The sequence below is a fragment of the Littorina saxatilis genome, linkage group LG6 (genome assembly GCF_037325665.1).
Source record: "Littorina saxatilis isolate snail1 linkage group LG6, US_GU_Lsax_2.0, whole genome shotgun sequence".
NCBI lineage: Eukaryota > Metazoa > Mollusca > Gastropoda > Littorinimorpha > Littorinidae > Littorina > Littorina saxatilis.
This window is the reverse complement of record NC_090250.1, coordinates 19538185-19554038: the sequence shown is the minus strand read 5'-3', so window position 1 is coordinate 19554038 and position 15854 is coordinate 19538185. Positions and strand designations below refer to the sequence as shown.

Below are 15854 nucleotides of genomic sequence, written 5' to 3'. Positions count from 1 at the left end.
ACCAAATCCAGAGTTGAGGCCAAAGCCCCTGAGTGTCTCAATGATTCCCGTACAATTGCCACCCATGTAGCTCGAGCGGAAAACGGGGGCCCTCTTGCCAGCCTTAGAAGGTCTGGAAACCAAGGTTGAAAGAGCCCCTACGGTGCGACCGGCAGGCCGCTCAAACTAATTTCGAGAGCGTTGATCTTCCATGCTTCGAGGTCCGGGAACGGGGAGACAAACATCGGCAGACGGCGATAGTACCGCGTGGCAAATAAGTCTATCAGCGGCTTCTCCACATGCGCCCGGAGGCGTAGAAGCGCGTGGTGAGATAGAGTCCATACTGTGTGGACAATCTTGGCCGACCGACTTAGATAGTCCGCCATCCCATTCAGCCTCCTAGAAGGTACTTCACTGATAATAAGATCTCGTAGTGGTAACACCACATCTGAATCTCGCAAGCTCGATGTGAAAGCGATAGTGAGTGAGAGAGCGCCCCTGCTTGTTGAGATAAGACGCCACTGTGGTGTTGTCTGATTGTATCAACACATGTTCTACCCTGACAAGGGGAAGGAATTCCATAAGAGACAGAAAAACTGCTTCCATCTCTAGCATGTTGATGTGCCAAGAGGCCTGCGCCAGCGTCCACTGACCGAAAGTCATGTGGTCGTCTATATGAGCCCCCCACCCCATGAGAGATGCGTCCGTGAAGAGGAGCTTCAATGGTGGAGGGAGAATCAATGGGAACGCCTTGCATGAGCAATGGCGTGAGTATCCATTGTTTGGTCGTGTCTGTGAACCAGTCGTGAAAAGACACTAACATGTTCCAGCCCTGCAATTCTGGCTTCCACCTGGAGTTCAGGGCTTCTTGAAGGGCCGCTTGTACAGACTCACCTAAAGGGATCAAAGCGGCCATGGATTCCAATTGACTTAGAATCGAAGTCAGCGCCCTGACTGAGGCTCATGAAAAAATAAAATAAACAAAAATAAAATGTAGCCACTTCCGATCTATTTTGTGTATCAAATTGTGGAAGTAAGCGTCGGTTTGGTCAATGAAAGTGACCCAATAAGAAGGCCTAAGTGCCTCCCTCAATGAAAGTGGGTGTCTCCCTTGTAAACCTTCTCTTTCTAAGAAAAGGTTTAAATGAGACAGATCTAGAACCGGACGCTATGCCCCCGAGGCTTTTGGAATGACAAACAGAATTCCACAGCCACAGCTCTCCTCTGAAGCAGAAGAGAGACCCCGGCCTGTAATAGAATCCCTGGCTTCTACTCTGGCCGGAAACGAAAAGCAGGGGGAGTTCTGGTCAATGTGCTCTGTGCGTGCTCCATAGGAAGCTCTGACCAGGGGAGCGTCATTGAGGGTTAGGCTTACGGCCTGGCCCCCGCTCTCCGAAAGAGGGCTAGTTATTGGGGAAGATTCGAGCCTGAATCTTATCCCGAGAAGACGAACCAGACTTCGAACTCTGGCCAGTGTTAGCTGACGCCAAGAACGAAGGAGCGGGAGGTCCGCTGCATTTGGTTTGTTTCTTAAAAATGCCAACTCCGAAAGCTTAACAGACTGTAAGTCTTTGGCCTGGTAGGGCTGCTAATGCAGTGCGTCCAGCAGATCATGTTCGAGAAGAGAACCTTCGAGAAAGGAAGCGATTAAAGTCTCGCCGAAAGAACCATTCGTTCAGCTGAGACCTTCTCCCAAGCGGCGAACAGCAAAGCTACATCCTTTGGCTCTGCGTCCTGAAGGAACACAAAGGGATCCAGTGAGGACGTAAATGCACGAGAGAGATAACGAATCAAAGTCTCAGACAAAGACGATAATTCTAAAGAAGTGCGGCCGCATTCTTCCACAGCCCGGAGATCCTTGTCCTTGCAAAACAGACAGTTTCTCCTTGCTATAACGATCCTGAAGGATGTTCGTCAAATCCGGTGTAACCGTAAGCGTCCTGCCTGAACGTAAAAGGATCCAGTGAGGACGTAACCGCACGAGAGAGAGAGAGCGAATCAGCATCTCCGTCAAAGACGATAACTCCAAAGAAGAGCGGCTGCATTCTTCCACTGCAATGAGATCCCTTTTCTTGCAAACGGAAAGTTTCTCCTTTCTATATACAGTGGTACTCCCGACGAACGACCCCCCCATCAGAGACCCTCTCCCTTCTCAGACCTCATTCTTGCTGACGGATTAGTTTTGCTATATAAATCACCCCCATGGCCGACTCCCCCCAGAACCCGATTTGCGACCGACTAGTTGTTACAATTTGCGACCTTGTAACGACATTTTCAAATCAAAACCTAACAAAAAATCGTAACGTTTTGCTTGAATCTCTGAAAAAAGATCGCAAAAATCACTCGGCCGGAAATATAACAGACGACGCGTTTAGGTCTCGATTGCGCATGTCCAGCGTTCACAATTTTACGATCCCAACATGCCCTTTTCTTTGTCCACTTCCTTTCGAAAAATCAACAAACACACGCGCGAGCATCAACAATCTTCTTCTTCGACCATGGCTTCGAACTCTCCTTCAACTTCAAACGCTCAATCGCGCGAAAAGAAGAGGAAAATTTTGACTCTGGAACAGAGGATGGAAGTGGTGAAACGGAGCCGTAAGGGCGAAACGGCAATTTCGATCGCGCGGTCGTTTGAGGTAGGAAAAACTCAGATTCAATCGATCGTCAGCGACCAAGAAAACGTGGTCAATCGATGGGAGACTGGCGAAAATTGTGACCGCAAATACTCCAAGGCAAGGAAATGTATTTATGGTGACCTCAACGAACGCGTTTGGAGTTGGTTTTGTCTTTTTCTGACCTGACCTCACCCCCCATGTAAGACCCCCCCCCTTTTAAGACCTAAATTTGTCAGATTTTGGGAGGTCTTACATGGGGAGTACCACTGTATAACCATCCTGCCGAATGCTTGCCAAGTCCGGTGTAACCGGAAATGGTACCGTGGGCAGGGCAAAGGGAGTGATCAAGCTCTTGAAATTGGCAGTAAGCCGAAGCATCCAGTTAGTGTTCAATGAGTGATGAGCCACTTGTCCAGATGACGCGAGCCACGGCAAAGCCGCAGCAGGAGCTTCATCATGCGCTGCCAACGAAGGAAGTAGTGGAACAGAAACATCGTTTGAGAAAAATCTCGCAAGTGTAAAAGCCACCAAGGGAGACTCCAAGAACTTAAAGTTCAAAGATTGTTCCTGAGAAGGAGCAAATCAGCCAAAGCTGAGGGTGGAGGAACAGCAGATGACGATGCTACAGCTACCCCCTCAGGGAAATAGCATGTAGTAACCTCTGCTGCTAATGCCAACAAAGATGGCAGCTTAGCCGGAAGTCGAAAAGGGGCATCTGCCTCAGAAGCTTCATCTTCCATATCCTCTTCATCCTGTTCCGGAGTGTCCCAATGACCATCGAATGGATGAGATCCGGAAAACATCCCCGCAGAGGCAACATCGGCCAAAACCGGAAAATGTTGGGAAAAAAACCCGGAAGTTGGAAGCCCTTGACCGAAACCTCCAACCACCTGCCTCATTCCAGCTGAAACACTGGAAGCGGAAGTGGATGCAGCCTGTGCAACAGCAGCGGAAGCTGCAAAAGCGGAACCGGAAGCCAAAGGCTGATGAGTGCCAACCGCCAACAGGGAAGTGTTATCTGCGGAAGGCAATACCATCCTGCCACCGGAAGCCGCAGCCGCGGAAGCGGAACCGGCAGTGAATTGGTAAGCATCAGCATCAACCGGATCGAACGAATGGCGACCGGAAGACCCTGTTGTCCTACTACCGGAAGTAGCGGACACATGCTCTTCACACCCCAGCCTGTACCACGGAGGGGTATGCGACTGACGTGAGGAATGAACCTTTTGCCTGGTGTGAACTTCCGCTAAAGCGGAAACCGTTGCCGCAGGAGGTGTTCTTGGCGAAGTACGCAAACCTGCTTCGCCAAGAACACCTCCTGCCGACGCGTAAGCGCCAAGAGGACCAGGAGGTGCTGATGTCTGAAAATCAGACAAAAATTTGTCGAAAGGAACACCTGACGACGAGTCCAACACCACTGTTGGTTCTGCAACCACGTCGGCAGACGTAATGGTTGCAGCCGGCTCTGAACGAACCCGCGCGAGAGACTTTGCGTTACCAAAACCTGATGCAGGTTTGCGTGCTTCGCCAAGGCAAACACCGCCCGCGACGCCAAAGCGCCGAGAGGACTGGGCGGTGCTGATGTCTGACAGGCAGACAAAAGTTCGTTGACAGGAAACCTGACTACGACCTAAACGCATCTGTCGGCTCTGCAACAACGTCGGAAGACGTAATGGTTGCAGAAGGTTCGTAACGAACCCGTGCGAGCGACCGTGCGTTACCTACTCCGGAAGGGAGCAGCAGAGAAGCCTAACTTGCTCTTTGTTTACAATCAGCAGTTAACATGTCCTGAACCTCAGAATAAACAATGACAAAAAGATCCTCTCGCTTAACTTCATTATGGTTGTAACACCTGTGGTTATTAACCGAAGCTGAAATGTCAACTGAGGGAGAAGCGTTATCTATCAACAATAGAATAGAATCGAAAATTTTTAATTAAATTTTCATTTGATTAATATACTTACCCGAGTCACATATTTAGCATTGACGCAGTCGATAGCTAAGGTGTCTGAAACGCTATCCCGCCTATAGTCTAAGGGAAGCAACCCAAGCTAAAAAAGTAGCAAGCTTGCTACCCTGGGTTGCCTCCCGTAGCGTATCACCCCACAGATCTCGTACCTGGTACGAGACACCCTCATTCGACTTCTAGAATACAAAGAAACTAAAAGCGGGGAAGGTGGGAGGGAATTACCTATGTGACTCGGGTAAGTATATTAATCAAATGAAAATTTAATTAAAAATTTTCGATTAAATTACATATTCTTACTCCGAGTCACATATTTAGCAGATAACTCCAACAAGGTGGTGGGTAAGATCAAAAAGTTCAAACTCACTCTAAAGTTCTGGAGAGACAAAAACCAGCTGCCGCCAAGGAAGGAATGGGCCGAGACCCATCCTGACAGAGGGCAGCAATGTCTGCAGAACCTGATAAGACAAAATCCTAGCGCTAGAAGCTGTGCGCAGGACATCATCCAAACCTCATAGGCCAAAAAGGCCAAGGAGGAGGCCCAGGCCCTGGAAAAGAGCTCGGGCCGAGCCGAGGGAAAGATAGCCTAAAGCTATGACAAGGCGGAGGGAAAGAAAATCCCTTGCCAAGAAACTGGCCCACTGCCAAAAGTCAGGAAAGGATCCTGTGAGAAAGAAACCACTGACTCACTCTAAACCCTTGCCAGGAACTGGCCCACTGCCAAAGGACAGAAACCGACCGAGAACCACCCTGATTGACAGCCGAGATGTCTCTCAGGCAAGAAATGCAAAAGACAACATCAGAGAGCCAGTAAGCTGTGCCCAGCACTTCTTCCAATCTTCTGAACCGTAAAACAGTCCGGAAAAGGACCCCAGTCTTGGATAAACCCGACCAAGTAGAGGGAAGGACAAGCTGCCCCCCCCCCCTTAAATTGGAAGGAAATGCTAATGGCCTGGAAAAGATCCGTGCGTAAGGTTGCCGGCTAAGCCCTGAAAAGGACCAACCCTCACGGAGACCATAAGGCAAACATGCCAAAGTAAGAAAACTTTGGGATGGAGTGAGGCCCAAAAGGCCCTTGAGAGAACAGTCAGCTCCAGAAGAGTGACCAAACTCCAAACTGGAAAGAGAGAGACGCCTGAGTACCAAGTACCAGAGTCCAACTCAATGAGCAAAACTCAAGGAAGACGGTCACCAGTCGTCCCCTGCCCATCCCTGCGAAAGCAGAGAGAGGGGTAAAAAAAAGAGGACGAAGCGACCTAAGGTAGTGCGTAAGCACCGGAAATGCGGACCCGCAGTGGCCAAATCCTAATGTGACCGGAGACCGGAAACAAAATGACAAAAGCCAGCGTGTTCGCAGAGCAGACTGCTTGTAGGTAATTGAAAAAGAATCAAAAAAACCCGAAACAGAAAGAACGAGGCTGGTAAGAAAGACGAAAAACCGTAAAGCGAACCAGCCGTCAGACTCCCGATTTGTTTGTTTGTTTATTTGTTGCTTAACGTCCAGCCGACTACGCAGAGCCATATCAGGACGAGGAAGGGGGGGATGAAGGGGGCCACTTGTCAAGCGATTCCTGTTTACAAATGCACTAACCCATCACCCGTGTCCCAGCAGGCTTTAGTAAAACTAAATTAATACCTACTGGAAGATTACCAGTTTCCAGTATGTTAAAATAGGCTTAACCTATCTACTGCTGGACTTACATCAGAACACTAACAGATTAAACTATACATGAATCGCGAGACAAGCGGCAAGAGAAGAGATTTTTGGAAAAAATACAGGTGAATGAGCAAGAAGGCAGAAAAAAGAAAAGAATTCATGAAGAAAAAGAGAGCATGACAGGAAAGAGGAACCAAAAATCTACCTAACAGCAAACTAGAAAGCTCCTGCGGTTCCAAAAACAGGAGGGGCCTTTAATTTCATAACCGCAGTGCCCCACTGCGGGAGTCAGACTCCCGAGACCAGAGTTCTCAGGAGAAAAAAGTAATAGTCATAGGTGCAAGTGAAAAAGGGGTGACCAGGCCGGAAGCCCAACCCAGCAGAAATCGTCCCAACTCACATCCTGCAAGCATGATGTAGCAGAGGAAGAGACGAAATCCGCAGTCACAAGAACCAAATTGCCAAAGTCGCAACACGACAGGCAGGAGACTATAACACAGGCTAAGGCCGAGAGCCTTGCTGCCCGTAGGCCGGCCATTGCACCAAAGTACCCAAAGTACACAGGCACAATAAGAAACCAAAAGTTTCGGCCGCCGAAAAAGATGCTGGCCTAGAGGCCAGCACCGAGAAAACTGGAACATTAGCTAGACCTCTGCCCACAAAAGGGAGGAGTAGCCAAAAAACCTGAGAAAAAGTGACAAGCCAAGAATGACTTCTCAAACATGCATTGCCCAGACAATGCGCCCTCAGGAAAATCTGAATGCTACTTCTGAGGCCAACTCACGTGAACCTTAAGTTTGGACGAAACACCAGAACGCGTCTGAACGCTAGAGAAAGACAAAGTCAGACTCGGCGAAAGACAAACCTGGACCAAGTCCAGAAGCTCGTGGCAAAGAGAAAACGGGGAAGCCCAAAGGCAGAAACCCCCCTTTCAACGGAAATCGACCTCTCAGCACCCATACGCTGGGAAAAAGAAAGAATGTCGAAGCCCGAAGCCACAAGCACAAGGAAAGCAACAACCACCACCGCCAACGGATGAAATGGCTGTTGCTCCAGCCGAGGCTAAAACCCCGAAGCCCTAAGGCCAGCTGTTGTTTCAAAAACCCAGCGTACCTATGACGGCTGTGAAAGAAACAATCTCACCTGAGCTGAGGACTTAGGCCGCTTAGGCTGAGTCTGCTTAGGCATAGCCTGCTTAGGAGCTGCCTGCTTTTGCTGCTTTCGGATTGAAGCTCAAAAGAAGGGAACCGCTGTTCTCTGTTGGTCTCAATCCCCTGCTTCTGGCATGAGAGGCCAGGCTGCCGGAGAGAGACCGTCCACCAAGGATGACGATCTGAGAATGTTCCTTGTCGACTCCTCAGAAAACCGGGAGTGGGCAAGAAACAAGTCCCTTCTGCACGAGACCGCATGGAAATAGTGCAGAGAGGACAGCCTCATCTGTGCCTCGTTCACCCTTGTAAGTGTGGAGAGGAGTGAGACACTTCCTCCGCGTCCTGCTCTTTACTAAGGGTAAAGGGCGCCAAGGAATCTGCCAGAGCGCGAGAAAGCGCCCGCAGGAGAGTCTCGGAAATGGAACTGAGTTCCAAAAGTTGTCAGCCCCCCTTCCTCAGAGAATAGGAGATTCTGCCCATAGAACGGCAGAACCGAATCCTTCCTCAACGGCTTCGTAAGAAGCGAAAGAAGTTCCGGCGTGACCGGAAACGGTGCACGCGGACGGGGAAAGGCCAACAGGAGGCTTCGAGACGACCTTGGCCAAGGCAACTTCCTCTGATCCGCTAAGGGCACGAAGGAGGAAGCCTGCGCAGGAGCGGCAAGGTATTCCGATGCCAGCTCCGAAGCTGAACCCTGAGGAACCAGCAACGAAACCGACGCCGGAGGCAACCCCCTGTCGAAGAGGGGGGGCTTGGCGAAAAGGCAAAAAGGGCGAAAAGCTACTAAGGGTGATTCTTCAAACCAGAAGTAGCTGCTTCCTCTTTGCCAACCTGAAGTCCTTCCTGTTGGCAATCGATTGTGCTCATTCCCTAACTGAGAGGAGGATGAGAGGAATCAAAAACCAAGGAAAGTGGGAGAGAGGAGCTAGCGGCCACCACCGGAGTGTGTGGATGCTGCTGTCCCAACAGAGGCAAGAAGCCTGTATGCCCATAGGGCAAGCCTTGTTCGAAATTCACCGGCGACCAAACGGAAGCAGCGGGAACTGAACCGGAAAATCCGGGAGGAGCCGGAAGTGCGGCAGCAACAGCAGCGCTATGCCAAAGCTGGCGCTGAGCCACCTACGAGCTGAAGCTCGGAACCCAAAGGTAGGCCGTAGGCCAGAACCGGAAGTGACAGTAACCTGTGCACTACCCGCTTGACCTACCTTCCTGCCAAGGCCGGAAGCGAAGCTGCCGGGAATGGCTGCCGTGCAAAGGGCAAAGCTCAAACCGGAAAGGGCCATGGGCTGCCCACACACCGATGAACTAACATTTCCAGCCGGAGCCGGAAGAGAAGCTGTCGCGGACGACTGCTTACGTATAGCGCAGCTCAAGCCGAATGGGATCATTATTTGTCCGCTTTCCAACGAGGCACTACTTCCGTGAACCGGAAGTGCAGCTGTCGCGTACGACTGCCGACGTAAGGCAAGGCTCGAACCGGACGTGACAGTAGCCTGTGCACTAACCAGTGAACCTACACTTCCGGCCGGAACCGGAAGAACAGCTGTCGCGGGCGACTGCTGCCGTAGGGCAAGGCTCGAACCGGACGTGACAGTAGTCTGTGCACTAGCCGGTGAACCTCTTACTTCCGGCCGGAGCCGGAAGCAGCTGTCGCGGACGACTGCTGACGTACGTCGAAGCTCGGACCGGACGTGACAGTAGCCTGTGCACTAGCCAGTGAACCTCTTACTTCCGGCCGGAGCCGGAAGCAGCTGTCGCGGACGACTGCTGACGTAAGTCGAAGCTCGAACCGGACGTGACAGTAGCCTGTGCACTAGCCAGTGAACCTCTTACTTCCTGCCGGAGCCGGAAGCAGCTGTCGCGGACGACTGCTGACGTATGTCGAAGCTCGAACCGGACGTGACAGTAGCCTGTGCACTAGCCAGTGAACCTCTTACTTCCGGTCGGAGCCGGAAGCAGCTGTCGCGGACGACTGCTGACGTAAGTCGAAGCTCGAACCGGACGTGACAGTAGCCTGTGCACTAGCCAGTGAACCTCTTACTTCCGGCCGGAGCCGGAAGCAGCTGTCGCGGACGACTGCTGACGTAAGTCGAAGCTCGAACCGGACGTGACAGCAGCCTGTGCACTAGCCGGTGAACCTCTTACTTCCGGCCGAAACTGGAAGCAGCTGTCGCGGACGACTGCTGACGTAAAGCGCAGCTCGAACCGGAGGGGACCATGGTCTGTCCGCAACCAGTGAACCACTACTTCCGGGAACCGGAAGTGCAGCTGCCGAAGACGGCTGCTGCGAGCACATACCTTGTACTGGCCGCGTCCCCGAAGGGACACGCTCAGGTGCACTCCCGCAAGCGGAAGCCACTGAGGCCGGCCACGAAGGGAAGCTTGTCGCAGCGAGTGGAATCCAGAGACAACACGAGCGCCAGTAGACTGGGCCGACGCTCCGGAAACGCAAGTGAGCGACAAGGACCCGGGTAAAAAACGTCCGGAATCCGAAGCTGCCGTCGTCACCCTCGAAGCCACCAAGCAAGGGACGCCCGCCCCCAGAAGTACGGATCTCTGTAAGCAAAGAAGCAATAAGACTAGCCACCAGAGCGCTAGGCTCTGGTGTCAACAAAGGGGGAGAAACGGCCGCACAAGCGGCCGAAACTGACGTCTGAGAGACAGACGGAGTCTCTTCCGGCGCCGAAAAAGGCACAGAAAAGACCGAATTAGTCTTAGGATCAGAAACATGTACCATGGGGCTATTGGCATAAGACGAGGAAGCCCCCCCCACCCCCCCGTCTTTTCTCACTAAACGCCCAGCCGGCGACGTGAGAAAGAAATCTACTGAAAAGTAACAAGTCTCGAGGACGTAGGCTTCAGCAGAACCGGAACTAGCAGCAAACAAGCCACAAAAGTAGCTACAAAAACATGCTACTGGCAAAATGTTCAAAGTCCGAGCACGGACCCAAACAGGCATACCAGTCTAACCGGAAGTGCAGCTGCCGAAAACATAAGCTGACAAGAGGTAAACAAAGACTACTGAAAATTGAACTAAGTCCGGAACGGACCTAAAAATCAGCAGAATAATCAACTAGCAAAATAATAATAGCTTCGTAAGAAGCTAAATAACAGCCTACCAAGGTAGTTTACATTCCTAGAAAGGACGTAAACATCTCGATAGCACAACATGCTAGGATAAAGGACGACTACCAAAAGGCGGCCGCCGAATACAACTACTGTAGAATTCTAAGTCCAGAACGGAAGAAGAATCCTAGTAGAAAATAAACTTAGCACTAGCGCAGTAGCCGCTAAAGCAGCTAAAACTAACAGCCTACCAAGATAGTAAAGCGACCGGGCACGGACGAAAAACTACTCAGTAGAAACACAGCGTGCTAGCGAAAAATGGCTCCAACTGGAGGCCAACAAAACAACTACTGTAAAATCGAAGTCCAGAGCGGACAAGAAATTCAGCAGAAAAATTATTTACTAGCAAGAAAAAGATACCTACAAGGCATCTAAAACTAACTTCCTACCGAGTAAGCTCACCGTCCGAGCACGGACGAAAACCAACTCAGTAGAAACACCACGTGCTAGCAAAAAATGGCCACCAAAATGGCGACCAACGCAACTAGAAACCGCTGAAGAAACTTCTGAGTCCAGAGGACGTAAGCAATTTCCAGCAGAATCAAATACAATGTCAAAATAAAATAAGGAACAATCTCACCAACTGGAAACAGCTAGGAGAAGACGGGAGGCCGAGGCCGGAGGGTGTCAGGCTGACAAAACGAAACGGCCTCGGAGCATAGCGCAAAAAACGACCTTATCTCTCTGGCTGAAAGGAGTCGAATGGCGTGATACGCTACGGGAGGCAACCCAGGGTATCAAGCTTGCTACTTTTTTAGCTTGGGTTGCTTCCCTTAGACTATAGGCGGGATAGCGTTTCAGACACCTTAGCTATCGACTGCGTCAATGCTAAATATGTGACTCGGAGTAAGAATATGTAATTTAATGCTGCTTATCAGGTTAAAGTCCCAAACCGAAGACGGCTTCTCGCTAAGGAACCTTTTAGAACTTTGAGACCTATGAGTAGTAGAAGAAGTTCGAGGTTTAGCGCCAGCTTTAACCGTTTTGCCCAATTGAGAAACAGGTGAGTAAGTCTGCTTGGCAGAGCTCTTAGTTTTCTCTTTATGTCCAGGTTGTCGGCCATTTTGAAAGTAAAAAATGGCGGACCACTGTTACAAAAGACAAGTGGCAAAACTTTCAAAAACGCTAAGAAATCTTCTTGTTATACAAAAAAGGAACGCTCTCACCGATTCCTGAAGAAGTGAAGAAGGACGTTGATATGTTACCAAGATTCGATGGCCTTCCCTGAAAGATAGGCCGATGGCTTAAGAAAAAGCCTGAGCACCTCAAACACGTCATGCAACGTGGGTTGAAGGAAAAGGAATGAGTGTCACCGGTGTATGTCCGGCGCATGCGCAGGACGCCGTGGACTAACTGGGGAGGTAACTACCATGGACCATGCCTTATATGGTGTAGAGTTTGTTTTTAAGAGTTACCTCCTGTGTTACCACGGATGAGTGCTTCAATACCTTAGCAACAAAATGAAGTTATTGCTATCTATGTGAGTTGGGTAAGAATATGTAATTAAATTGTAACACACACACACAATACGGAACACACATGCACTAATAAGTGAGGGTCTAAAACTACAACTGCCTTTTCTTCTTCTTCTTCATAAATGACTTTAAACGCGTATGGCACATTTTTTCAATGGAGAAAGGGGAATTGAATTGAATTGAATTGAAATTTATTTTACGAGGGTGACAGAATAAGCAATGTATACATGCTTTTTTTCATCCCTCGCCCATTGAGGGGTAACAAACAAGAAGAAATAAAAGATAAGTTTAACTATAGTACAAATGACATATTTACCATAATTAACATGTCAAGCAACCAATAAGACATTTTAAGATACATTGTGATTCTTTAGCAATGCTTGAAAATTATATCTAACAGAGAAATATGTGTTTGTATATAAAAAAAATAAAATAATGAAATAAATAAATAAAAAAATATCCTTTATAAATTATATTATGAATGAGGGAAAGAGGGGGGTTACTGAGCAGAGGTGCACGAGAACGTTACCGACCGGGTGGGAGCCAACCGCTAGTGTTGGATTGGTTGAAATTGAGATTTGTTGTGATTTCAATGAATCAGGCCCCGCGGTTTGTTCTCACCCGTCTGGGTGGCACCCACTATCACTTCGTGCACCTCAACCCAACAGCAGGGCTAACACCCAAAAAAGTGAAAAACCTGAAAGGCCAGGGTCCACGGCAGCGCCCCCCAGAAGATGAGGCTTTTTTAAAAATTATATTTTAGGGACAAAGAACAGCCTCTCCTGGTACCAAAATGTATGTTAATAAATTATAAAATAATACACATTTTGCCCCCACCAACCATCCAAACAAACAAAAATGTTTTTGATTTCAAGTTTTACTTTAAGAAACTGGAATTTAAAAGTTTTCAAAAACCGGATTTCCGGCGATAACCGGAAGGGTGTTAGCCCTGCAACAGTAAAAAAATAACCTGTACCACTTGAGGGTCTTCCAGCAGCGCCAGCAGAACATTGACGGCCACCGACTTGAACACCAGCGCTGTGCAGCCTTCGGGCGTCGTGTCTGCAGCAATAAACAACATCATACACCTTTTTACAGTGGAACCCTGCTTTAAAGACGTCTCCCGTGCATTGTATTCAATTGTTTCTGTGTCTGTATTTTGTTCAAAAGACTCATAAGAACAGTCAATTATTTCTCAAGCTATGACCAAGTGGTTGGTCTGAAGAACATGTACAGTGGAACTCCCCTCTTAACACTTTCTACTCCACCCATGTTGACCAAGTTATTTTTTTAGCCGAGACCAGCTGTGCTGCAGCAGGTCACTCAGAATTGTAGTAGCTGAGTAGAAAATTTGTGTATCAACACACTGGAATGCAGGCGTTAGATGGACGTTACCGGAAGCGACTGAAGCTAACCGTCTGAGCGGATATATCCGTAACTGGTCAGATAGAGCCATATGAGTGGCTACGGATATATCCGTACCGGGGAGACAATGAGTTATAACCCCCCCGATTTCAGCCTGTTATCCCATATTTTCTTTTGATTACCTCTGTAAATGTACCCTTATTTCAAGATTTAGACCTGCCTCTTTTTTTTCTCTCCAGATTTTTAGAGATCTTCAATTTGTTTAAAATGGGTTCCACGGTAAAATGTACCTGTTCGAAGCAATCTGACAAAGAATGAGATTCCAGCAGCATTCAAGATCTGCTTTCTATCTTCTGTGGAGCACTCTCCTGGTTTCACACTTTTTGACACCTGAAACAACAAAGACAGCACATTTGACGATTTGTACGGATACATGCATAATTTAAATATGGCCGACCAGTGTGGCAAACATAATGCACTCAAGTATATACTTGGAGACAAAGAATGAAAGATGGTCAAACACCAGTGAGTTAAAGCTAAGTTAATAAATTGATACATCTGCTATGCCGTGACACTTACAAGGACAGCAAAAGCATGACAGAGAAACACTGCTGTCACTGTCAGACATGAGAAGACGGTGAGTGCTTAAATTAACACAAGAGAGTTCCCTTGTATAATTTGCATTGTTGATTCACGTTGCACTAGGACTTGACACTGGTACTGTTAAGGCCAAACAAAAATATGTGTTGGTTTAGGATAACCAAACCGACCCTATTTTTTCCCGCCGACCCTAAATCAGTTTTTTTCATATCTCAAAACAAAACAAAAAACTGTTGGCACATTTTGCGAACCATACAGAGCGAGACTAAGGGAAAGTAACCTCCTTTTAACTCGACTAAATCATTCTTTTTTTTTTACTGACCCTATCTTTTTTGGTCACGTTACCATAAGCCAACATTTTTGTGTGTGCCTAATGTTGTGATTTATTGAAACGCCCGACACAGCACCTCCCTGAACAGTGAACTGTTCTGAACTGTCATGGATGGACAGGCTAACAGCTGTTGGCTGTCTGTAACAATAGGCCCAACAAATCAAATGCTGTCAGAATAAATTGCCGATCTCATCTGATCTGACAGTGTAGGATGCAATAATGAAAAATAACTTTCATCAGGCCAGTTATATTTGGCCAAATAAAATATATATATATGTTGGTTTAAGGTAACCTGACCGACCCTATCCAGGTTTCCCAATTGCTTCGTTTCCGGCCGATTTATGTGGAGCACATGATGCGCACAATAAATATTGGCGGTCTAGAAGTGTCGTCTGCGCAATGATCGCGGCGGCTTTCTTGACCGCCAAGGATGACCACGCACGTTGTGTGATGTCATTCGTTAGACCTCAATTTTTGCCCCCCCGACCCTAAAACTTTTTTTCATTGCTCAAAAAAACTTAACTTTTGGCACATTTTGCGAATCGAATAAATAGCAAAAAAATCCAAAAAAGCTGACCTACCAACCCTTTCTTTTTTGGTCACGTTACCCTACACCAATTATTTGTATTTGGCCTTGTTTGCCAAACACTCAGCAAATCTTGAGAACTCAGCGGAAGCATGAAATTGAAACTTGCAAGGAGCTTTCCCTGCGTCAGAATGTGAGCCATCACACTGAATAATTTAAAGCCCCAGAACTGGCCCTCTTTAATTATCTATGTCACATTCCTTCAATCGAGTTCAGGTAATCTTGAACTTTAGCGTGTTAAATTCATAGCTCATAAAATTTTCAGAGGCATTTAAGTCTCCAAATTTGTAGAATCTGCACTTGTAATCATAACAAGTCATTTTAGATCCCTTTGAAGTTACGGAATGAACTCTGATGAACTGTACGAATGCATTTCATTTACATGGGTCAAAGAAGGAATTATCCGTGTGAGCGAACAAGGGAGACAACTCTTTCGTGTAAAAGATGTCCCATGGTTGACGATGTACGCCATTTTCGGTGCATTTTCGTCGATTGAACAACCAAATTAATTAATTATGCTTAAGTTTGAAGTTCAATCCGTCAATTAATTTCACGACAAATGTTCTTTGGCTTGCTTACAGTTACATGGACTTGTATCAAAAATAAGTCAAGAATGTCACTGGATTCTGAGCTATGAATTTAACACGCTAAAGTTCAAGATTACCCGAGTTCAGCTATTTTAGGAGTATGCTACGGCATTTGCCAACACAAAATAAACTAATGACACAAAGCATTTACAGTTTACACAGTGTGACAGTCTCTCGTCAGCTGTACGTTGTGGTTGCGTTTTGTAGAAGTTAGAACTGAACATAACTTAATAATAACAATAATAAAACGCCCACCACAAGCAACGCGGCGAACTTTTCAGTGTCTGTTTGTGCGTTGTGTAGAACATGAAGACACAGTTTGAGTGTCGACTCTGAACCTGTTAAACTTTCTCCTGCCTCCATGCCTTCCATGCCCGCCATGTTTGTCTCTGGACTTTGGTAAGAGTAGCTTC

At 47.9% G+C, this 15854-nt stretch overlaps 1 protein-coding gene across 2 annotated transcripts in view; it reads right to left on the bottom strand.

The window, feature by feature from the left end:
• Positions 1–15854, bottom strand: part of LOC138968686 (neurochondrin-like) — a 34473-nt gene extending 18619 nt beyond the window's left edge. Inside the window, exons 1-3 of one of the 2 annotated variants that reach the window (XM_070341289.1) lie at positions 15697–15854; positions 13628–13727; positions 12949–13034 (exon numbers count right to left, since the gene is read on the bottom strand). In XM_070341289.1, the coding sequence (XP_070197390.1) occupies positions 12949–13034; positions 13628–13727; positions 15697–15822 (312 nt within the window). In that variant the 5' untranslated portion in view covers positions 15823–15854. The remainder of the gene's footprint in view (positions 1–12948; positions 13035–13627; positions 13728–15696) is intronic. The other variant, XM_070341288.1, reaches the window with a different exon arrangement.